This window comes from Nipponia nippon, unplaced genomic scaffold, assembly GCF_047370975.1.
Source record: "Nipponia nippon isolate SJK-2023a ecotype South Korea unplaced genomic scaffold, ASM4737097v1 scaffold_2, whole genome shotgun sequence".
Taxonomy (NCBI): Eukaryota; Metazoa; Chordata; class Aves; order Pelecaniformes; family Threskiornithidae; genus Nipponia; species Nipponia nippon.
In genome coordinates this window covers 8913206-8938824 of record NW_028262336.1, presented here as the reverse complement: position 1 = coordinate 8938824, position 25619 = coordinate 8913206, and the positions used below count along the sequence as shown (strand labels likewise).

The window sequence follows — 25619 nt, the reverse complement described above, 5'->3', positions numbered from 1 at the left end:
GTGGTTTTTGGGGGTGGGGAAGTTTATTTCTTCCATTATGAAAATGATACGTTATTTTCTGTGGTTAGCTTATCAGAATCCTTAACTTCTGATCTAAGCTGATCCCAATCCTTAATTGGCTGTAAAGAACAACATGTTTTCAGGCTTACCTTTAAATATTACATCATTTTTTCTTTCTCTGAAGAAGACCACATTTACTGAAGAGCTATGATACTCTGTTGTTTGAAGACCAGTTTTAATTCCTTGCTGGGCTGGCACTGCTGTTGAATGTACTCCAGTTCTTCTTCCTGGTTGCGCTCATTAGCATCAGTGCAAAGATGTTTCACCCCGTGCAGAGTGTGCTTGGCAGCTGCAGGGCCCAGATGATAAGCAGTGGAATTTGTTTTTTCCAGCAGCAGCACATGGGATTGTGGCTGGTTTCCTGGCAGGCTCTTCAGTCTCCTGGCTAGCTGTAGTGCCAGGTGGTAAACTTGACTGTGGGAAAGAGGCAGGGATTCCCTCCTCATGAGTAACATTCCTTTTAGTTTTCTACCGTGTTCTAGCCATTTTGTCTAGAATTTCATTTTATTGAGATGGCTTTTCATATTTTTCTTAGTGTATGTAACTTATCTTACACAGTTATTTTTTTTATTTAATCCTAACCATTTAAAAAATACACCTGATCTATTAAGCTTCCAGACAACCTTCAGCAAACAAACTTTGAGCAACATTTCCATTTCCCTTGTGAAAGAGAGAGAGTGAGTTGGTTTTCATTATAATGGCCATTAACTTTGTGTTCTATTTTCTTTTTATTTTTGAAACTGTGGGTGTATAGCCAAGTTCTAGAGGAACTCAAGTATTAAGGTATTTCAGTTTGTTTTATCAAGGGCACTTTTTCCAGTTCTTCCCTTAAAATGATCCGGTCTTCTAATGGTATTCCTGCTATTAAAGGTGCAGTGGTTAGTTTTAGGGTGTTCCAGACCCCATGAATATTTCCAGGAGAAGAGATAGAAGTAAAAGAAGACACAAACACACATGCAAGCAATACATTTATTCTCAGTTCTTTTAAAAGTTTGGATGAATGTGGTAAGTCGAAATGCTCGTGATAAGCAAGTTACGTTAGGTAGCATAAGGCAAATGCCAAGATAAATACAGCAAGCTGTTTGATAGTGCAGGTACCTTGAGTGAAAACACAAACAAACTTTTATGTAACTTTAAAGTGCATTGAACACTCAAAAAGGAGATTGTGTCAACAGGGAAGTGTTGTGGTTTGATCAGCTTTTTCCCTGAAACTTTGACTTTTTTTTTTTTTTACTACTTTATGAATGGCAGAACAGCCGTGCAGATTTCTGAAAAAAACAAAAATTAATTCTTCCATCTAGAATGTATACAATATTTTATGTATTCCTAGCTGATATAGCTCAGAAAATATTGTTATTGTAAAGTAGATTGTAAGGAGCAAGATAGAGGTAGGCTTTTCTGCAGACACTGTAAGATGCAAAACTAAATTAGACTTGTAATGGATACTTGGGTGATTTAGTGTGATTTAGTCAATGTGCTACTACATTTTGTTGATATGTTTATTGTGAGATGAAGCTAAGAAACTAAATATACTCTGCCTATGACCTGTGGTGTACAAGATTATTTTTCTTATTAAAGCTGGTGCTGGTCTTCTCATGCTGCTTCTTCCTTGAACACCATTCACATGAAACATTGATTAGCACTCTGATGCTTTGTATACCTGAAGATGTAATTAACCACTTTAGTTATCTGAAGACAAATTGCAGTTATAGAAGACCACATGATGTGTTTAGAAATTTTAGTCACAGGTGACCTGCAGCCTGTTCCCAACTTACTATGAGTCTCATTACTTTAATCTTAGGTAAATCATTTAATGCATCCATAGTATGGACTGTGGATTCCTAAGGTATGCCTAGCAAGAATGGACAAACAGTAAAAGAATTGAAAAATTATCTGCTTCATGCTGTTAAAATACTAGTTTAATCTCAAAACAAACTGAGCACAGATTATAAACCTATGAAATCTTTGGTTGAAATGTTTAGATCATGTTGGAATAGGGTTGGAATTTGATAATTTCATTTTGAGATTTTTTTTTTTTAATACATTAACTGTCAGGTGTTTTTTCTTACATCATGAGAAAGAGTGATTTCCCGCCCCCCCCCAAACATGATGAAATTGCAATGCATCTTCTCACTCTACCATATATAGAATTTTTATAAAATAAATATACTTATTTTGTATAGGAAAAGCATATTAATTTAATAGTCTGGCTCTCCTATAACTATCAGCATGTGAAACAGTTGTTCTGTACCAGGAGTAGGTGTGTTGTATTTTAATGCCATTTACTTCAGTTTTTTTTTAAATGTGTTTATATAACTTTTAAGTAGGACTTTCTTTTATATACAAACTGAATTTTATGTACACTTTGCCTCCAGTACTCCAAATACAGTATATGTTTGGTTCAGAATTGCTCTAGGCATTCAATATGGAGTATAACCGAAGATCTTATTTTGGGGAGAAGGAGAACTTTGCCCTTTGCAAGAATCAATGGACATTTTATTCTGTATACTGAAAAACTAAAACGTGCTCTGTACTCATCTTTTCACATATAATCTTGGTTTAACTCATCTGTTATCTCTTAATCTTATTAATTATCTCTTTCCAAATATACTTGGAAAATATATATTCTTTCATGGAATGTTTAAAATTAAATTGCAGGCTCTTCAGACCCAGATCACATTCTACTTACTTGAATAGGAAGATAACGGGTATCACTAAGTTATCAGTAGAAACATAGGTGGGCCATATATGCCCGTTTTGCACTTAATGTTAGCTAGAGTTTGAACATATGCAATATACAAGTATTCCGTGACTTGGTACTGCACTGTTGATACTTATTTCATTTCCTTTGTTTCACAGATGATATATATACACCTGAGGATATTGCCAGACAAATTGGCATGGATGTGGAAAAACCTTTGGAATATACCTGGGAAAAGCCAATTTCTGGTAAGGTTAATAAAAGGACAATATAGCAAATTTTAACAGTTATGAAAAATAAAAACACCACCTTTCCTACACAAAAAGCACCTCCACTAAGAAAAGAAAGTAATTCTTAGTCATCCTCATCAATGCACCTTCTCTTGGCCTCAGGATGCTACTAAAAGAGATAAAAATAAGAATATTTCATGGTCACTACTTAGTCGCTAACATATGCCGTATATTAAAAATTACTACCACCAGTGTTGTATCCTTATGATCAAACAGCCACAATACTGTAAGCACTGATTTTTTTCATACTAATAGTTTCTACATAGCAAAGGAGAATAAGGTGAATGCATAACCAAATTGTCCTCCCATTTATGAGAAAGTTTTGTTGAATATTAGGACTGTTGGGAAAATTACAATGTTAGGCTTGAAGCAAAATAACAACGTGGAGTAAATAAGGTTACAGGGTTTTTTTACATGTGCTATACCAAACTTGTCAGTTTTACTTTTCTTGCAAGTCTTGAAATCATATTTTCAAAACAGTCAAAATATTTTTACTGAAAAAACGCTTCCCCAAACAAGCCTTCAAAAATAGACCTTTTGTATTTCACTTTTTCCAGCAGCTTAGAAATTTTCTGTTTCAACTGAAAAGTTGTGGTATAGAGTGTTTGTATGCCACATGTATACACACAAACATACATACAAACATGTAAACACCCTTACATGTAGAGAATTTCCTTGTTTCATAAGCATAACCAAGAATGGAGCATAAAAACTAACTGAAAATAAAATCTTTTTGGTTTTACCCTTGGATTTACTGTTCAGCTCCAGCTGCTTTTTTTAGTCAGGTTTTCCTTTGAAAACATGATATTAGGTTTAAAAACACAGATACAAAGACATGCCTCTAATTAATTTGTAAACTGCTGTTTGCTCCTAATCCCTGCTGAATTTCCTTTACACCTAATTTACCTGAACAAAGACAAGAGCCTGTCTTGACAGCTGAGTTATGATGTTTTATCTTTCTAAAGTTTATTCAATCTGAAGATTGTACTTTGCAAAGATTAAGTCCAGTGTGATATACTATTAAGTAGTAGCTGGATGCAGACTGTAAACTGAAAACAAGGGTGGCGCTCTGCGTTTTTTGTTACTGAATGTCAGGCAGTTGTGTGTACTTAAGTAAATCCAGCTTGTTATTTGCAGAGACTGGAAGGTTTTTTTATGCACATAGATTTGAAGGAACATCTGCGTCTGCTTTTACTCATCTACGACATTAGATGTTTAAAGTTAAGCTTTTAGAGCTTTGAAGTAAGCCAATACCTTGAACTGCAGTCATAAAAGACAGTTGGGTATGGTTGTGAAATTAGCCACTACTGTTTCATAACTTTCTTGTATTCTTCTGTGGTCTCAGCTCTCTTCATGAGGCCTTAATATGTATATCAAAATTCAGAATTATAGAATCATAGAATGGTTTGGTTTGGAAGGAACCTTTAAAGATCAAATAGTTCTGCCCCCCTGCCATGGGCAGGGACATCTTTCACTAGATCAGGTTGCTCAAAGCCCCATCCAACCTGACCTTGAGCACTTCAGGGATGGGGCATCCACAACTTCTCTGGGCAACCTGTTCCAGTGTCTCACCAGCCTAGTACTAAAGAATTTCTTCCTTATATTTAATCTAAATCTACCCTCTTTTAGTTTAAAACTATTACCCCTTGTCCTATCACGACAGGCCCTGGTAAAAAGTCTCTCTCTGTTTCTCTTATAAGCCCCCTTAAAGAACTGAATGTTGCAAATAAGGTCTACCCAGAGCCTTCTCTTCTCCAAGCTAAACAACCCCAACTCTCTCAGACTTTCTTCATAGGAGAGATGTTCCAGCCCTCTGATCATTTTTGTGGCCCTCCTCTGGGCCCGCTCTAACAGGTCCATGTCTGTCTTGTACTGGAGACCCCAGAACTGGATGCAGTACTCCAGGTGAGGTCTCACAAGAGCAGAGTAGGGGGGAGAATCGCCTCCCTCAACCTGCTGGCCATGCTTCTTTTGATGCAATCCAGGATACAATTGGCTTTCTGGGCTGCAAGCACACATTGCTGGCTTATATCTAATTTTTCTTCTACCAGTATCCCCAGGTCGTTCTCTGTAGGGTTGTTCCGAATCTATCTGTCACCTAGCCTGTACTGAGACTGGTGATTGCCCTGACCCAGGTGCAGGACCTTGCACTTGGCCTTGTTGAATTTCATGAAGTTTGCACTGGCCCACTTCTCCAGCCTGTCAGGGTCTCTCTTGATGGCATCCCTTCCCTCAAGCGTGTCAACTGCACCACTCAGCTTGGTGTCACCTGCAGACTTGCTGAGGGTGCACTCAATCCCACTGTCTATGTCATCAGTAAAGATATTGGACACTACTGGTCCCAATACAGGCCCCTGAGGAACACCACTTGTTACTGATCTACATTTGGACATAGAGCCATTGACAGCAAGTTTTTATATGGGGCTGTCTAGCCAGTTCCTCTTTCATTGAATAGTCCATCCATCAGATGCATATCTCTCCAATTTAGTGACAAGGATGTTGTATGGGGCTGTGTCAGAGGCCTTGCAGAAGTCAAGATAGGTGACATCAGTTACTCTTCCCTTATCCACCAAGACAGTCACTCCATCATAGAAGACCACCAGAATAGTCAGGCACGATTTGCCCTTATGAAGCCATGTTGGCTGTCTCTAATCACCTCCCTGTCATCCATATGCCTTGACATAGCTTCCAGGAGGATCTGTTCCATGATCTTACCAGGCAAAGAGGTGAGGCTGATTAATCAGATATTGCTATAAGTTACCTGGTATTTGACTTTGCTTTTAAATACATGTACTTTTTCTGAAAACTTAGTGTGTGTTAACTGAAAAATTTACATTTACGCTACTTACGAGAAATGAAAAAGATAGGTTACAGCACACAAGAATTAGGCTTCATGTGTTAAGAGTGTGTCCTAAGAGGCTGCACGCCCTCCTTTTTCACGAAGAGTGACAGAGTCAAGGAAATACATTCCCGGTCCACAAAGAACCCCTGAGATTCAATAAATCCTAATAGTTCACCATGCCACTGTCCTCACAAGAATCCATGCTGTCACAAAATCCCTAAATTCTATTGGGTGTCCTAGTTTACAAACTCAGTCTCCAAACATTGTTGATTAGATTTGGTAGCATCATAAACCATCACCCAAATCATTGTGGAAGTAGTAGAAGGGAAGAGTAGGGATTCTTGTTTTTGCAGAGTGCAGTATAGTAGATTCAACTGTGACACAGTCCACTGAACGTGATGTTTTGGCTTGCATGTAACTGTTGCGGTTGTGTTCTTCAGAAGATTATAGAAACCACTGACAAGTCAATACGTGCACATTTTTACCCCATAAATATCTCAGATGATCCCATTCCCTAAATATGGGCGGGGGAAAAATTAATCATGGATACTACCACGTAGTAGTACCTAGGGTATGATGACTTATATACACAAAAATTCATTATCCTTTTTGAGGTCTTTAGGCATATTTTTGTCATCTCCATCTGGGGATTAAGAATGAATATGAAACCCGCAAATGCTATTTTCAAAAACATTACATCTTCCTGCATTAGATAGCATTATTTCCTGTCTTGATCTGAGTGATTTTAAAAAATTGTGCTTTATAAGTGACTGCAAAAGTCCAAAAGGAAAAGGGAACAGAGAAAGATGGAGATGTTCCTGTTTGCATATTGTAAGTATTTCTAAAAAGGCTCTCCCAAATGAGTCTTTGGATCTGCTCCCTTCTCGCCCACAGTCACTTTATTTATAGGGTAAACTAAGGTCTGATATGTAGGGCCTGAGGTACTCTGTGTAGCCAGTAACTCAGTATCAGGCAACTTGCATGTTTGTTGACATTGGCAGCATTATAAGAATTATATTACTCTTGAGGATTTTCCCCTGTTAGGTACAAAAAGTCTTTTGTTACATAAATGTGTTGCACATCTCTCCTGTTTTTTTCTTAAGGAAAGAAGTGCAAAGATGAATAGTGGAAGAAAAATCTTTTCCTTTGCCTTCCCTTTGCCTTCCCTTTGCAGAATAAAATCCTTTATAATTGCCTGGATAATACAGTAAAATATTTTGTAAGTATGAATTAAGAGGCTTAGGTTCTCCTTTCAGACCTCACTGTCAAAGGACCTTACTGGATAAATGTAATAGATATTGGCTGGAACTGCACATTGAAACAACCTAATTGGGTGCTTCAGGAGTTTTTTTCATTTTTCACTTTTGAACGTCATAGGATAAAGTGTCCCTAGTGATGATTTCCCTTTTGCTACATCTTTTGCTTCAAGCTGAGGGTGGGCAGTTTTATCGGTTAGAAAGTACAAAAGATCAGAAATTTTGTGAGTAGGGTACTGAAGGTGTTTCTAAGTACACTGAGGTGGTGTTTACTGGGGGAAGAAGTATCCTGTTGGCTGCCAAAAAATTACCGTTGACAGAAATGAATTAACTACACAGAAAAAGAATCACTGAAACACTTGTACAAAGTCCCAAAGGAGCTACATTTTTTCAGTGTAAGCTTCGTTTAAAACTCCATGGGACACACTTCCCAAAGAATTTAAGGCTGAAAATACAGCTCATTTCAGGTCCTAACATCACCTCTCCGCTTTTGATACTAAATCAGACATGAAACATTGTTTGAGAAGTCAGAATATAACTTGTAATGGGTTTCTGATTTTATGGAATTTGAGGTTAAATAATTAACAACACTGTCTTGTAATGTCGTTCAGTAACTACATCACCTGGCCCTCGGCATCCTCCTATACCTCCTGTCAAGCCTACACAAATGCGAAGAAAACCTCTGCCTCCAAACACCGTGACTGGTAAACCGGGGAGTCCAGGTATCTCAGCCTTCTCAGCATAAATACTTTATTGAATACTGAACTGATTAGCAGGGTATAGGAGAATTTTATGGTATAGATTCTTTTTCTTATCTGTGATATCTATAGAAAGAAGTCTTCCGGAACATACAGGCCTTGTGTCTTCTGTCTTCATACATAAACTCTGTTTTCCTTTTGTTTTCCTAACCTAGTTATGTCAAAATCATCCCTAGTAAGGGAGCTGAAAGCAAAATAGAATAATGCAAGTCATCCTTTAAGATCAACCTTAAGAACATTTCATGTCTACTGTAATTAGCATTTGCAGTTACTTAATGTGCACGTCAGATGGGAGATACTGAACATTATCTTTCAATGCATACTCCCAACTGGTTATTTGTAAAGACATTCTGTCCCATATATATGGCACATCCATTAACCACTGCAAATAATGAGCTAATAGGCACCCAGAAAACTAACTGCACTGGGAGGTAGAGTAAGCTGAGGTATTTAATGTGCAAAGAGTTTAGCTTCATTCCTGTGCTACAGTATTCCTGCCTCTCAGTATAACAGCACACAGAAACTTTCACGTTTCCTATTTTATTTTCATTTCATCCTGAAGCTGATATTCAGTATCCTTAGGTATGTTTTGTCTGTGGATTCTATATAGGAATCCTAAGGCTAACGTTATTCCAGGTAGTCAGAAACTATCATCTCATGATGCCTAGCATCATGAGAAATGCTTCCCTCTTCGTATTAATCTCTGTAGTTCACTGGAAATATAAAGGTCTTGGCTCTGCTGCATTTCCTGTTGGCGTTGTTTGGTTTGTTTCATTTGGGGCTTTGTGTGCTATTAAGGCACTAAAGACCTAAATAATTTTTTTGTATTTTGTGCAGCAGATTAGAAGCAAGAATGTCCAAGCTGGATGAATCAAGCTGTATATTTACTCAACAGCAGAGCCAAGATCGAAATGTTGTGTCTGTACTTGCTGTTGATCAGTGGTGTTTCCTTAGTAATAGCTACAACAGAACATAAGACATTGTCAGTCTTAAGTTGTAGCATAAAGAAAATGTTGACCTGATACATTTTCTTTTGCTTGTAATGGGGTCTATGTTAATTTTCTCCATTAAGTGTCTAATTAATTTACCAGTGTTTTGAAATTTCACCCTTTTTCCATACACTAAAGGCCAGGTTATGTGGTAGTCAGCAGTTACCATACCTTCCTAGGCATTCAAGACGGAATAAATTGGTTAAATGATCTGGTTCTTCCTTGTGGGGCTAGTAGCAGATTTTCCTTTTTCTGTGTTTCCTAGTGTTTTATCCAGCTTAGTTTTAAGCATCGTAATTGAGTTTTTTCTTCCCTGGAGAGACTGTTCCACAGTACTAACAGGAAAAATTTGCCTCAATGTTCTTGGATTTTCCCTTTCATAATTCTACCCTGTTTCTCTTTCTCATTAACATCATGATTAATTCCTTACTTGCATCTTTCTTACTCATCCAGTGGATGAGTATTACGGGAAGGCTTCTATGCAGACATTGAAAGTCTCCTGAATGGAAAAAAAGGAAACAAGAGAGTTCCAGAACCTTTGTGAAACTGGACTCCAGTGAGAATCTTAACAAATGTCCACTTTATTAAGGCAATTAATGGAAGGTAGGGATTTTTGTTGTTTTAAACTTTGTCCACCAGAGTTCTGCCTTCAGTCACCATGTTCTTCTGTATTATAGATGCAGAGGAGGTAACTACATTATGTAGTTCCTGACTTTTTTGGGGGTTCAGATTTCACAGTCATGCAGTGGTTATCTGGGAGTATCTGCATGTTCTGTGAATGTAATTCTTGTCTTTTATAGCTGTTTTGAAAACAATCAAGACATCCTTTACCATGGATTGTTTGCCTCTTAGAAACCTGTTTTCTTTATTAGGTGATAACACCTGAGGAGTAAAAGCAGTGTCACATAATCTAAAATACTTTTTTAAATGGCTGTTTAATTATGGGAGATAATATTGTCTCCATCAATCAGTTTCTGTCCAAACTTCCGGTGCCTACTACAGAATAGATCAGTTCAAAAAGAAAGCTTTTTCCCTTGGGTCATGTAGCGTTATAAATGTTGAAAACGTTGGACTTGGTTGCGTTTTTCTTACCTTCATTTGACGTGCATCTTAATTTCATTTAGTGAAAGATCCAGTGGTGTTCCGTGGTTAAACTCTTAATGCAGACCATAGTTAAAGACTCAGTGTTAATCGTTATACATGTTCCAGCTCCAGCCTTGCTAATATATACGCTGTATTGAGAGTAGAAATGAAAGGACCTTACCCATATTTGAGGGAAGAATTCAAGCCTCAGTTGCTGACTTCAGCTATTCTTTCTTACAACTCATGAAGAAATGAGCTCTTTTATTTGAGAAACAGAAGTGTCAATGCTGGTCATTTTGCATCCTTTTACCAGTCTGCGTAGGATGGTTCTGTGCATTAAACAAGGTCATATTAGCTGAGTAAGTCCTCCAAGACAATCTCCAAGTACCAAAGAATTTTCTTACTGGGTTTCAGGAGTAGGTTGTATTGGCAATAAGGACAACTCAGAACTTTCCTAAATCCAACTGGAAGCTGTTGTATAAGTTTTGAGGGAATATCATCGTGTAAATGAAAGTACTTGTTCCATGAAGCAGTTGTCACAAATCTGAGTTCTGTTAGAAAATCAGAAAGCTGTTTCAGTCTTTTAAATAGTGAATGCCTTATTCCTCCTTCTGTCACTATAGCTAAACCCGCTGGACCAACAACACCTGTGAGGACAGGAACATCATATAAGACACCAACAGCTTTTGCAACCCCAGAGTATTATGGTAAGTGTATTACAGACAGTTCTGGTTTCTTTTTTTTTTTTCCTTTTTTTTTTTCTTCCATGAACATAAGGGTCGTCTTTTTTTCTTTTGCTTCCCTTCCCTAAACTATATTGATGCATTGTATATTTAATTTAAGAAGTATTCTGTCTGGGGTGAATCTGATTTTCTTTATGCCACTTTGTGACTTTTCTAACTTGACTGAGTTCATCTGGCTGTCTTCTGATACACACCTTGGTAAATGAGAACATGATAGCCCTTCCATCTTCCTAGAAATCAATACATAATTAGTAGGCTTTCAATACTATTCAGTGGCTACTTGAAATCTCTGAAGGGAGTAGGTAAGGCACTTCTTTTCCTGAACGTTTCCTTTTGGACAGGACATAAATTCAAATTATTATTTGACAGTGACTGATAGTGCTCAACATGGTTGTGATATCGTCCTAGCTATCTGATCAAACTGCTGCCATTTAAATAGAAAAAAAAATGTAATAAGGTAAACATAGCGGTTAGTTGGTAACTTGCCCTTCATAAAATTGGGAGTTAACTACAAGTTCAGACCTAAATCTCCTCAAAGTGGCATACAGAAATGGGTTTGGGGGAGCATGCGCTTAGAATTTTTGAGCCAAAATATGCAGCTCTAGGTATATTGTCGTAAGGGATGCTGTTTCTAATTTTCCTGGATTTATAGTAATACTGAAATTCTTGTCTCCTTATAATGATCATGAATTCACTGTGACCCTTAGTGCTCAGTAAAGCAAGCTGGATGCTAGACTTATTAGAAAATGCTTGTTGTGAATATATTGTGTTTTGTCCATTGAGGTCCATTGTAGTATTTGCAGCTAAGAGAAGATTCTGTCCAGTATAGTGGCTATTTAACACAACACTGGTGTCATGAATCCTGACTGCTTTATCATGTTTCTGTTCACCAGTGTATTTGCCTTCAGTTTCCTTCAAATTTTGTGGAAGTCGTACACTCTGGAGACAGAATTTGTGATTTCCTTGTCACTGGTTTTAGAGAAGTTAATGTGCCAACATAATAGTGCTATATATTCTATGAACTTGAAACAAGCTCCAAGCTAAACAGCCGCTACTATGCAAAAAGGTCCTTTTTAAAAGGTCTAAAGAGTATTTTGCATATATTGCATGAACTGAATCTAACAGCAGTCATGAAGTCTGTCATTTTGATTATGGCTATCTTCATACTTGCTGGTAGCTACAGGGTTTACTTAGCATCCCAGCCAAAATGGAGTCCTTAAGAGGAAAAGACAGATCTGGCAGCAAAGGTCTACCATGGAAGAGCTTTACCATGATTTAAAATGCCAGATGAACTGTGAAATGCTGCAGTTCTAACACTGAAACTTCGTATTTATTGCAAATTAAATTGTAACTGTGTTTCCCACAGTTGATGCAACTGTCTTCAGCTCAAGTCCTACATCAGAAACAGATTCTTCAGGCAAACCAAGGTACCAAGGTAGGATTTTAACAGCTATGGTATTTTTATTTGGGGGAGTATATGAAGACTGACCTATCTTGCATCAAAATTGTCTCGTTCAGTTATTCAAAGGCCAAAACTTTATTTGATTCTGCTTCACTTTAGTGTCAGATGAAAGGGCTGTAGTGCAGACCATCAGCATATTCTTGACTAAATTTTACTTCTGCTTTCTTCCCTGCTACCACCTCCCAGTTTACAGTCTTGCCCACAAACATGTTGTGGCTCTTCCTGCATGCCAGCAGTAGTACAACTGCACACTGTTCACCTTCCACCAAACCAAATGAAAATCTTCCTGTGGGCTTGCAAACATACCTGGAGGGGTATTTCCCCAATAGCAGTGCACCTTACCATAAGGGGTATATATACCCGTCATATATGCCTCACCTCTCATTCCAGGCTGTGCACATTCAGATAGTCTAGCAATATGGTAATATATACTAGACTAGATGATAAAGTAGTCAAGTTATTGCTGTTGCAGTAATCTAGAGAGTTTAGCAAGGTGAGATGACAGGAAGAAGTGCTTTTGTACCAAAAGATTTTTCAGGTTTTTTTCTTGGTCTGGTAAGAGACACTGCATTTCTGAGGACGCTGTCTTTCTTGCAAGAGCTTATTGTTTACATCCAATAGAAATTTTAATTTTAGAACTAACGTGTTTGTCTTCAGTAATCTTCCTAATTTTGATGCAGAGTACAAGATGTTTGCCTCAGAAGGTTTGTTTCAAGGTTTGGTCCTGTACCACTGAAAATGGTTAAGATTTTGACAGTCACTTTAGCAACTGCAAGTTTAATGATGGAATGACTCTGGACTGAACTTGGTACTATTTCTGGTGAAACAAAGTGGTGATGGGCATTACATCTTTGTATTAGCATAGCACTCAAAAGCTGCAAATGGAATTGTAGTGTCATTTTACTATAGAAGGACCAAAGTTAAATGTCCTGTTTTATGACAGAAGTTAATTCTTTCAAACAGTGCGTATCACCCACTAATACCTTCAGAGTGATATTTCAGTGGTCCCAATGGGAAAGGTGTGAAGGCAGTGCAGATCCCAGCTCTAACAACAATAAAAACCCAACAAGCAGCTTAATATTGAATATATGGTTTTTATTCTTGAACATTCATGTTTTGACTTTGACTTGTTTTAGTTGGTGCCCTGAGATGGAAGTTGTGCACTAGATGAAATGGCATTGATATTTTGTAAAAACACTCTGTATTGAATAACAGCTCTTTCCTATTCCTCTTAGCCCCCCATGTCAAGTACATGAAGAAGGATGATGATGTGCCTTGCTCTATCACAAGCTCTCTTGAACATTTTCCTCAAGAAGAAGCTGTCAGCAAGGAAGAACCCACTCATCCTCCACAAAATCCTCCAACCAACCTCACAGTGGTGACTGTCGAGGGCTGTCCAACTTTCGTCATATTAGACTGGGAAAAACCAGACAATGACACCGTTACTGGTTGGTTTGATTTTTTTCCTCCATTGTATCAGAATACAGTATTTCCAGCTTATTTTTACTTACACAGTGGTTTTATGCCGTGTAAAAAAGGCTTTAATCCCAAGGGAGTCTTACAACCCAGTGCTTTTATTTTGTGCTACTGTCAACTCCAGTGTGGATAAGAAAATGCTACTAGATTAGAACGAGATTTTCACAACTATATCATTGGTGTCAGTGATGACACAAAAGATACTTAAGTAGTATGACTCTGTATCTTCTCTTAATTTTTGGCTTCTGTGTGTGCAGGATCTGGTAAGATCTAGTCAAGAAGTTCCAGCAATGCGACAGTAGTCTTTATTATGTAGATGCATACACATAATGCAGACATCTTTCTTGACTTGAGGATGTTCTGATCAATGGGCAGGACACAATGAAACCTTATATCTATCTAGTACGTCAGTAGAATTCTGCCAACATAATGCTTGGTGTACCCGCCATAGGGTCACCAAGTTCTCTATGTTAAAAGAATCTGTTTTTTTCAATTCCAAAGGAAGGTTTTTGTATTGAGAACAAATCCTTGTGAGTCATGCAGGAATCAGTACATAGCCAGGTAAGCATGCAAGACGACCATTCATAATTTTTCTGTCGTCTTCTGTATATCATCACAAGCTTACCAAAATTGAACATTTAAATTAATTAACAACTGAAAATTATGGTTCTTCTGTACTGTCAGGAAAATGGCTTTCGTTTTTACCATGGACATAAAACTTTGATTTGCAGAATCACTGGCTCATCACAGCCATGACCAAATGGATTTGGCTGTGTTGCATTACAGGTGCGTAGAACAGATAAGACTAGGAACTGTGAGGACTAAGTCTTGATCATTAGCCGTTCACTTTAGCATGTAAGTGGGATGTTTTCAGGTGTTGTTGTATATGCATGTCATGAGAGATTTCAGTGCAGGGGTGTAATTAGGTGACTGTCACAAGCAAGGCCACTTTCTTCCCCAGATTAGTCCTTCCTTGATTTTCTAGAAATAATTACTAGGTTTAGCTTCTATTGTTTCTTTTTCTCCCTGCCATTTTGAAAAATAATAAATGCAAATCCAAAGGGACGCTCAAAATAAAAATTAGCCTGCACTTCTTTTTTCTGGGAAACAGGAAGAAAGTTAGCCCCTTTGCTGGATTAAAAAGGGAATAAAAAGAGACTGTAGGCTAATGAAAAGTACCAGCAAGAGAGAAGAATGGTTACCTGGCTTGCCTTCCACGATGTTCTTCATCCTGCAAGAAAAGGAAGCGTGAGCTTATTGCTAACCTTAGAATTAGGCTGAGGATAGGCTCTCAGTGAACAGTCCCCGTTCCAGGCAGTTCTGCAATGCTCCTTTTTGTTCAGGGAAAAGCCTCTTTGGTGCTGTTGTCATTTGGAGGCCTCCTCCACAGACCAGTCCTTAGCTTGATTAGATCAGGTAATGTCATTTAGTCTGCTCGTTTTCTTAGAAGTAGACGTGCTGTTTTTCTTGAGTATGTTAATGAACCCACTGCAGCACAAGCATTTGTATTGCAAAAATAGAAAAAGGTTTCCCCTATTGCTGGTAAAACTGTCAGCATGCATCGTCTAATGATGAGAGCAAGGCCTAATTGCCTTCTGATACTATTTCCTTTCTTTTTCAATGCATGTTGTGAAATACAGAGCAAGCAATACTCACTGTTTCTTCTGAGACTTCAGGTGGAAACCCTTTCTCTGTTCAGTTGTAATCAGCATTTGTAAAAGTTAACTTCCCATGAGGTTTCTTCTCTTCTGTAAGACTATTCTGTGATAACTGAGACACCTGGCATACCCTTCCCCATTCCAGAAAAGATTAACACCTTCTGCAGGATATTTGACTAATACTCATTTTGCTCCACTGAGAGAAACTTTAGTTTTCAATCTAGCTATCTTCCTATCTAGATGTAACGGCTTTCCCATAAATGCCATCTTCATTCTTTTTAACTTCAATACGCAATAGAAAATGTTTGAAATCTGTGGCTTACAAATACTCTCATTGAGCTTGTCTCCTTCGTCTTAACTTCAAAAAAGTACTCAGTTAATGACTCATCCAAGGACACTTTCTGAATTCAAGAGAAGGCATTGAATCCCATTTTCTGAAAACAGTGATTACTTCATATTGGCACCGGTATGAACATTACTTGTTTAGACAGACTTAAATCAAGTTTTCTGTCATCTCCTTTTATTTTTGTAGTTGATACGTGTTTTTTCAATCATCTGATTTAAGCATCGCATCTTTTTTTTAATGCACTGTTTCAGATAGAACTGCAGAAACAAAAAATGTAATTTGTTGAGCCGTTTCTTTGAAACGGTTACTTTGCTTGACTTTTAGCTATGCACAAGGGGTTTCATCGTATTAGGTATTCCTAAAAACAAAATTTTACTTCAGTAATGGAAAGGTCTGACAAATAATAACCAAAACAGTGATCAAGCTTACCTCCTTGTTTTCATGAAGGCTGCAAATGTCAGGAGTCAAGACCATTTCGCTACTCCTGTTGTGTTGCCACAGAAATGTAGGGCAGTTTGTTGTCTCGTTCACTGAGACTCATGCACTGAGTAACAAGCACGTACTGAATGCGCTCAGTAGTTCTTTGTGCGTGTGTATGTGCACATGTTTGCATGCCCATTCACATGTGCTGTGTTTTCTTTTCCAGCTTGAATGAATTTAAAAGTTTAAATCACATATTGACTTGGGGCTGGCAGAAGGCAGAAAGATTGAAGTCCTGTAAAGTTACCTACTCATTCTCTATCTGGATGTACCTGAGGCAGTGGATATCCACCTTCTCTCCCATGCTTCCTAATAAACATAATTTCTCTAATGAGGCTCAGTTAGGGCAAATAAGGGCTTTTGCATGTTTTTTTTCTCCATGGTTCACTCAGCCCTTGGTGGCTATATAGGAAAAGGTCTTTGTTTCCAAAAAGGAAATGCGTAGAGAGAAAACACAGGTATGTTTTATTTGTATAAAACATACTACATACTAGCTATCAATGCTCATTGCATTGGGGTCCCACGTGAACAAATGATCTAAAGTAAAAGCCCTCTGCTTACTTTTTTTTTTTTCCTTATTTTTTCCCCCCTCTCATCTGAGATGCCCGTTCCTGCAGGTCCATGAGTTTGTTTTTAAGAGGCAGTGGTTGGTCTGTTGCTGTTATGGGTGGTGACTGGTTTAGAAGCTTGGAATTTTAGAACATAATGTTTTAGGGCTGCTCTGCATTTCCACTTAATTGCATTGTCTTACGTAATTTACCCCAGCGGTTTTGATGGCTGCTTCTTGCATAGAAGACTGCAAAGGAAGCCATAGTTGCACAATTGAGGTCAAAATCGGCTCAATTTGTGTGCGTATGCTCATCTACATACACATCTCCTACATTTACTGGGAGTGAGGATCTGAGAGTCCAGCAACAATTCAAAGAGGTTTTTTGCAGGTGTTTTGTTTTTCTGTGTTGACAACAAGTGGGTGTCCTTGTACTGAGAACTAAAAAATTTAGAGAAGAAAAAAAAAAAAAAAGCCCTACAGCTTGCTAGCATTTAGTTAAGAACTTCAAAGTGGATAGTATCATTAGAAAAAAACAGGAAAGTAGTTTTCTAGAGGTTTTGTAGCTGTTGATAGGTGGTCTCTGTCTTTGTCCTCACAGATAAATACCTGCTTTATTAATTGTGCTGTAGATCTAAATGCTCATTGCAAATGTTCTTTGAAAACATTCTTCTTTTGCTAGCTTACAATTAGCAAAGCTGCACTTGATATTATAGCAGGTTTTAGGAAGGGAAAAGGAAGGGGCTGGTGAGGTTGTGAATTTCTTTGCGAAGAGAGGAAAATCAGCAATATACTCAGTGTGTTTATTAGAAGAGGTTGTTATGAATCGGGACAGAGGTTGCCTGCTAGAGAGACACTATATCTTGCACAGGGCTGTTACTGAAGGGGTATCTTCTTCCCAAACATCTGTTGTTAATTCCCTGTTCAGATCATGGCTTATGCTTGATGATACATCCCAGTGAGATGAAAAGAAAGTAGTGAGACCCTATAAATCATACAAATATAGAAATAAATTTCTGCAGAATTATTTCATTGTAAACTGGCAGATTCCCTAAGTGCACAATCCAAGTTAGTTGGGCAGTTTCCTTTGGAAATCTTAAAAATATAGGTTTTATTTTAGGTTAATCAAGGTGTAAGCATTTAGAAACTGTACTTTCATCTTTGATACTTTTTCATTCAAACTGCAGAATGCTTGTACTTATTTGTGTTTGGAATTTTGTCACTAATGTACCTTGGGCAGAGGTGAGATGTTGAGTATCCTCTATCCCATAATTGAATTGTGAGGAAGGTGAGGGGCTAGGCACTCAGCAATCTGGAATTGGATCTCTCTTTCCTAACCATTTTAGCATACTAATGTCCAGACTGGTTCATACAAGATGTCCATACAGCCTGTTTAGACAGTAGGAGTGGAAATCAGATGAGAAAAGAGAGAGGAGCGAAGAAGCTCAAGTCAGAGCTGTTATTTAAGCAAATTTCTCTTTACTGTAATTTTCCAGAGTATGAGGTTGTGTCAACTGAAAATGGAGCAAGTGATGGTGAAAAGGAGAAATCAATTATCACTACAAATCAAACCCATTCTACTGTGGAAAACCTAAAACCTGACACAAGGTAATTAAATAAAATAATTTTCTAAGTTAATCCAACTAATTTAGACTGTCAGCTGTCTGCCACTTCAAATGAAAATGCATATGTGTATAAGACCAAATTGGTTTTACTCCTGTTCTGATAGGAAAAAGGTATGCCTTGGGTCTGCTTTCTTTTAAGTTAACAGATAAGACACATCTGAGGAATCTTTAGGAAATTTCCAAGAGTATTTATGGTCTGGATAAACTGCAGAAGTGACCTATTCTATCAGAAAGAGTAATGGTCAAAGGTAAGAAAATGTACTGCTTTTTATCAAAACATGTCTTGAATTTAGCAAGTAAAGAAAGAAGGCAAACACAAGAAATATTAACGTGTTATGTGAGATCAAGATTTATATGTACAGTTGTCTCTCTGGGGTTTAAGGATGCTCGGCACAACTGATGTAGGCTGCTTACTTATTTAGATGGATGTTCATTCATATACTGGAATGCAAGTTGGGCCCCTGTATGAAGCTTGATTGTTGCATTGCAGCATGGAGAGGAAAGATAAATTTGTTCTGTATATGTAGTTTTCTTTCAGCATCTCGAAACAGCTGGCAAGTTAAAAATGGGTCAGTGAATTCCAGTTGGCGGCATACATATCATGCAACTAGTCCAAATAAGCATTATCATTCTTTAAAAAAAAAAAAAATCATCAAAAATTACTCTTCTTTTTTGTGGTAAAATTCAGAGCAGAGAAGAAAAATCACTTGTCCTTTGTGTTGCTTATTAATTGCATCAGAAAGTTAATGAATGACATGGTTTTTTCCTGTAAGACCATCCATTTGGCTTTGGTAACTGGATTTTTCTGTTTCAGATAAACTGTTCTTTTCTATTATTATCCTTAAATTGATAATACCACACAAAATTCTGCATAGAACCCATCTTGAACCTTTATTTTTAGGCAATGTGTGGTTTAATCTGAGAGTGTTGGTTCTTCGCTTATGTGCTTGTGACCAGCAGCTCCTAGGAGGAGGAATGAGGAACTATCACGGAAAGTAGAGGGGAAGTGAAGGGAACTGGAAAAGAAAGGCTAGGGGAAATTGTGATACCCAAAAAGAGCTTTTTTGAGAGACTCCAAGACTCATGAGATGGGCTAGAATTGCTGTGTATTGCATCAAGAATATCTCTGTTATTTCTTAAAGCCATGTGGCTTGTGGAAGGGTGAACTGCTATGAAAGGGTGAGCTGTGTTCTTCGGTCTTGTTAAGAGACCATGAGGATATGTTAGCGATACAACTGGAGACCACGCATCAGTTTCCTCAGTTTCTTCCTCAATCATTTGAGAAGGCATAGAAGAGACAGCAAGAGAGTGTATTTCTGGAATAGCCACTAAGAAAGGCAGTAGGTGCTGCTAAACTTGTCAGGCTATGCTGTTTGTGTTTTCATTTCAGTTCTGGTTTGAAATAATGCACTTCCGTCCTTGACAAGAACTGTGCTTTATTAATGACATTATCTTCCATTACACACTTGAACTCTTCATGTGACGTGTGGCGACAAGAAATGGGATGGATTTGGTTAAATGTAGAAAAGGCATGGAAGCAAAGACAAGTCTTTGATGCTGAGAGCAATGTCCAGATGGCCAAAAGAGAAAAGCATTTTTAGACTGCTCTTTTTTCAGAAAAGAAGCAAGGTGGAGGCAGGCAGACCCAGCTGGAACCATCAGAAAGGTCATAAAGAAGGCAGGAGCTATGCAGAAGCAGATAAGATGGTTTTTAACTTCAATTAGTAACAATTCTGTCAATCCTACGCGAGGACGTTCAGGTTTTGGTAAGCAAGAGCAAACCAAAGACCGTGGAGAAAAGCTATCTTTTGGGGCATGGATTTTGTTACAAGAAGCTAGATAGGAGATCAGTGCTGACTGGTGGAGGCTGACTTAAGACATAAAGGGATAACTTTTCCCTGGTGGGGTGGTGGCTGTTATGCCCTCTGCCAACCTCAAAAGGGAAAGACAGTGAAAGTCTTTCTGGATTCAGGAGGCCATCACCCAAAATTGAAAGCCTTTGATATAAATTGCAGTGGTGCATGTCCCTCGAGTCTCACGGGATTTAAAGGATGTAAAGTCCTTCTCAGAGTGGCTCTGTTCAATTAAACTCCCATTTCAAAACATGTGTTTCCTAATTTTGAGGACACTTTGAGAGCTTTGACAGAAGCACAAGAAATTGTGTACTCTTACCATTTGAATCCAGGCTTGTTGGCACACTAAATTCAGGGAAAATAAGAAAGTGATTAAGACAGCTGGCATCATGTAGACGGTATCAGTGTTGCAAGGAATGGCATATGTCCATAATAGAAGTCTCCTGTCTGTCAGGAGCTGATTGCTCATTAGATGAAGAAAATGGACCTGTGGACAAAACTGACTGAAAATAGGAGGAAGAGAGACAATGAAACACAGCTCAATAAATTAATTAACAGAGTCCCTGAAATGTCTGCAAATTAATCAAGTCATACATTAAGACTGGGAAGCAGACTCTTCCATAACTAGCCTTAAAGGAAAGAGCTGTAGAAGAGGTGGAGCCGGAAAAGAAACTTGGAAGAGAAAAAGAAATCCCTCTCGCAAATAATCAACATTTACAAAACTACCAGCAAGTATATGGAAGGACAGATGTTCAGTAACAGAAGGTGGATTAACTGGGGAAGAACCTCTTGGCCTTGAAGTGCTTTGGAGAAGCTGACAAGCTGAATTGGAGAGTCTGTTTTTTCCAGCGTCCCTGAAGCAATGAGTGAAGCTGTGTGAATCCCCTATGCTGCTTTGAAGGTTCAGTGCATCCAGAGCTGAAGACAGTTCAGGACGGATCTAAACCAGACAGACCTAAACAAACGCTTTCCAAAAGGAATAAAAATGTTTGCGCATGTGGTATCTCAGTCTCCATGGGTAAATTTAAACCAGAAAGATCCTATAGCAGCAAGAATTCTGTAATTCTCCAGATGTGTGCTCTTGAGGGTACGTGACAAACATGGTCTGCAGTCACGTTGCCCAAGGTCTATCATCCTGTTGAGGTAAGTCAGGTAGGATACGTTAGTACCTGGCCCAGAAGCTAAAGAGTTAATCGCCCACATCCAGGAGGAGGGAAGCAAGACAAACAACTCTTCAGTGTGAAGGGGGCAGAACAAGCAGCAGGGCAAAACTGGGTGCATCCAAGCCTGCCAGATCATGCTGTTTGTTTGCTTTTGTGTTCTACATTCTTCTTTCAGATAGGTCATACTGCTACACCTCTGGGAAGCTCTGCAATAAGCCAGACACCCGTCTTCCTTTGAGCTGGCCTTCTGACAAGGCAGCTTTTAAAGATTAGGAGCTAATGGCCAGACTTTGAATATTTGAGGAATTTGGACGGTGTTAGGGAGGCAGCAATGAGAGTCTCTTACAGTCTTTCATGAAAAATTGCATGTGTGACTGCAACTGTCAGTAAGTACAAACATAGACGTTAAATGGGATACAAATTTCTCTGAATCAGAGGATTATCATGTAGTATTTTCTGCGTCCATTTAGCTGTCTGAAAAGTGACTAGAGTCAGAAAAAAATGCACTGGCTGAGAAAGGAGTTCTGACTTTTCAGTACAGTTATCAAGTATTTGGTTTTAACAAACTCATACCATGCTAATATGGAAATGAAAATGGACTTCCATAGGCATACAATAACTTGTGAGGGTTACTTTTAAACAAACTAAGTTGTATATATTACGGCAGTTTGTTGTATCTCTTGTTTGTCTTACAATATATATGCCAGCTTTATGTGTTCTTGGTGACTTGATTGCAAGACATCGAGATTCTGAGATGAAAGTAAAACAGTGATTTGAAAATCTGTCTAACTGTGAGGACATACGCCCTTTAAATACATGTGGGGCACAGTCAGCTGCTTTCCAACACAACTGCTTGATTTAAAAAAAAAAAAAAAAAAAAAGGTTCTAAAGACTCCTGTGCAGTGTGATTTTGTTGGGAGCACTGAGATCCCTATGGTTTTTGCCCAAAAAAAGGCACATTGTATCCATGCCATTCTGTCACAGTAAGGCATGCCTGACAGTTGACAACATCACATTCATTTAAAGGATTTTTCCTTATAGGATGAGTACATTGGCCTCTTTTTCACCTGGAGAATTGCCAAATATGGTGCTTGCAGTATTTCACTGTCAGATCTTAGAAAACTTCTGATAGTTTAAGTAACCTGGAAAGTTCAAATCTTGATATTCATTATTTGGGTGATCAGAGTTCTTGAAACTGCTACTGTTCCTGGCACTAAGCTGCTGTCTGAGTCTAATCTAGAATTCTGTTTTAATTTCATCAGATATTTTGCTTTTGATTGTGACTTTTACCTGAAATCTCTCAAAGCATGTAGTGTGGTTATGCTATGTGAGCCAGATAACTATATATATCCTTCTTATACAGATAGTTAATCGGATATAACTGGTGCCTGAAAAGGAAAACTTTGTATTGTTTTAGGAACGTCTTCTGCTTTTTTCTATTATAGATGTGCTTCTGTGATCTAATAATCACATATACACAGCTGTTGATTACACCTTTGTACTGTAGTTAACTTTTGTTACCCTTTGCATTATTTCTGAGAATTTTAGAGTAGATCTAGGTCACATTTCACTCATCCCTCTTTTCAGTATCACACTTAAACACACACCAAATTTTCTGCAGTTTTTGCCATCTTTATCCTCCAATTAGTCCTTGACTTGTTAATGAGTGAAATAGCCAAATTCCATTCATCCTTCTTTATTTCAGTTAGTCTGAACCAAGTACTGAGCTGCTCAGTTTTTACTGTGTTGTTCAAGCAGTGAGTGTCTGTAACTGCTGTGCTTGTTGATTGACCCTGAGCAACCTAACGTAGCTTTTAAGGCGGCCCTGTCGTGAAAAGGGGCCTGGTCCAGATGACCTTCATAGGTCCCTTCCAACCTAAATTATTGTATGATTTTATCTTAGGGGTAGTTTCTGATCTTGTAAATCTTATTTTCACCCATTTTCTTTAATGCAGGCTGAGGCTGTTTTGTATATTAGTGCAAATGTCATTCATTTCTTAGCAAAGAAAAATGAGAGAAAGGGATGCGCTAGTATGAACTAATCTGTCAATTTAATTTTTCATCCTCCACGTGGAAATTCTGCAATCATTATACTGGGAAAACTGTCACAGTTTGTTTTGAGAAATGTACCATTTATTCCACTTGGAAAACAGTCAAAGCCAGACTAGAAGACTGATTGTTTTGATCTAAGCAATTACAGTCTAGCTTCCAAGCAGTCATTTTGAGGAGTGAGACCTATAATATTCCATCTAACTTGTCATACAGGGCCCTTGTTTTTGAGTCTCCTTACAAGGCTGCTGACACTGGAACTCCTAGGTTCACTGGCATACGCAGGACTCTGTGCTCTTTATCTGTTCTTAGTTTTACATTAAAAACTGCCCTTAAAAAGAAAATATTGCAGTAACTTCTGCTATGATAGCAGTCAAGCAAGATCTCCCATGTGTGAGTCAAGGTAAGGTCATTATTTTCAGTATTTCCCTCCTTGAGGTGCTTGCTTGTAATGAACCTTGAGAGGCCTGAGGTAGAAACAGGCTTACTGTGGTTTTTGTTTTCTTTGTTCTGTCTCTGTGTAGTAATGATGGTGCTCATCTGCATCTTCTCCTTTGTTAAAATCGGTTTCACTGACCTGCAGCTTTTCCATGGACCTTACGTAGCCAAGCATATTAACTGCAGATGTCGTTGCTTTTTTGCTTCCAATTCTATTTTCCCATTTCCAAAGGAATTTTAGGATTTTTTTTTTTACTAGTTTTGGAGTTTTCTAACTCCTTAAAATTGATGTATTTTTTTTGAGTCTTCCAGTCATCTGATACAGTATCATTTTGACTTTTTCTGCTATTTCTGCTGGTTTCTCTGCCAAAATATGTAGTTATTCTTATTTCTGTATCCCTGCCCTATCTTGAAAATTATTTTTTTTTATTAGGTGTACATTTCCTCTTTCCTTCTGGTGGTTTGTTTAAGGGCAATTAAGTTCATAGCACATACCACTAGTGTCCAGGAAACTTTGCAGCACTAATTTCTATACAAGCCTTCAAAAAAGAGTCTGAATATTGTTGAAAACAGTTCTCATGCATGTTTGTGTTGGCAATAATTGGAAGGGAGTAAAGAAAGATATTAAGACTGCAGTCAGAGATGTGCCAGATAGCTCTGGGGAAGTTCAGGTAGCCATTACAGGATGTGTCCCACCAGCCTGCTGGTGTCGATTTTTAATATAAAAAAAGCATTAGTAAAAAACAAAAAGCCTGTGATGCTTGCATTCCACAGCTTTGTAAAACTTCCCTTTAGGTACTGATCCTTTGCCTGGTTAAGTATTTGGTGATTTCAAATATACTTTTCTCCTTTTTAAAAACATTTTGAGTGGTCTCTTTTGGACTTTTGGGTTAGATTTTGTCCCAAGGCAAAGTATGTTTCCAGCCATGAGGTCTCTTGAAGAATATAAATAACAGGAAATGTTAAAAAAAAATACAAGCCTCCCCCCAAAAAACCAAAAGCAACCCCCCCAACCAAACAACGAAAAAACCAAAACTGTGAAATAAACATGAAATGTGTAGGATATACGCATGTACCAAACTGTTTTTATAATGTGAGTAGATGGTTTCCTTCAAAAGTTTTTTTTCGTGTGTATTACAAAAGGTATGAAACAAAAGAAGAGAATGTTACTATAATTTTCTCCAAGGCCATACCAAGTAAGTCTTCAGCCCTCTACTGAATAAGCTTTTTGTTCACTTATACACAATAATTCATACCTACCTGCTCATGCTGTTACTACCGTTATCTAGTATTGTTTTGTGCTGCAGTTAGCACCTAAAATGTGCTAATCGCATACAAGAAACCAAACTTACCGATGCAGAGAGCTTAGCTTTTGTTAACAGCAAGGGTCAACAGATGAGAACTACAGTGAAAGCTGCAATGCAGAAAAATGCAGAAAGTGGCAGAAAAATGCTGGAGTTTTATACTCTTTATTACAAAAGTAACAGATTTTTGTACTAAATTGCTGTTGATGTCAGGGTTCATGGGTAAGCATTTCTCTCAGCCCTTCTTCCAACTTGATTAGGAGAAAGACTCCTCAAACAAGCCCAGCACTTTTTTTTCTTTCTTTCCTTTTTCATTCCCTTCTCTTAAACCCAGTTTTATTTCCTATGTCTGATCATACTGCTATCCAAGCACGCTCTGCAGAGACAGAGAAGCTCTATACATTAAGACAGTCCTGCATGATTGTCATCTAACCACCAGCATCTCTCCAGCAATTGACCTGAAGTCCCAGGATGGTACTCAGCTGCTCCAGTCTTC

At 38.1% G+C, this 25619-nt stretch overlaps 1 protein-coding gene across 19 annotated transcripts in view; it reads left to right on the top strand.

Moving 5' to 3' along the window:
- Positions 1-25619, top strand: part of ABI3BP (ABI family member 3 binding protein) — a 164467-nt gene that overhangs the window by 123856 nt on the left and 14992 nt on the right. For all 19 annotated transcript variants that reach the window (XM_087756354.1, XM_087756348.1, XM_087756351.1 and 16 more), the window contains 6 exons: positions 2920-3009; positions 7761-7871; positions 10603-10686; positions 12089-12157; positions 13420-13632; positions 18188-18299. In XM_087756354.1, the coding sequence (XP_087612480.1) occupies positions 2920-3009; positions 7761-7871; positions 10603-10686; positions 12089-12157; positions 13420-13632; positions 18188-18299 (679 nt within the window). The remainder of the gene's footprint in view (positions 1-2919; positions 3010-7760; positions 7872-10602; positions 10687-12088; positions 12158-13419; positions 13633-18187; positions 18300-25619) is intronic.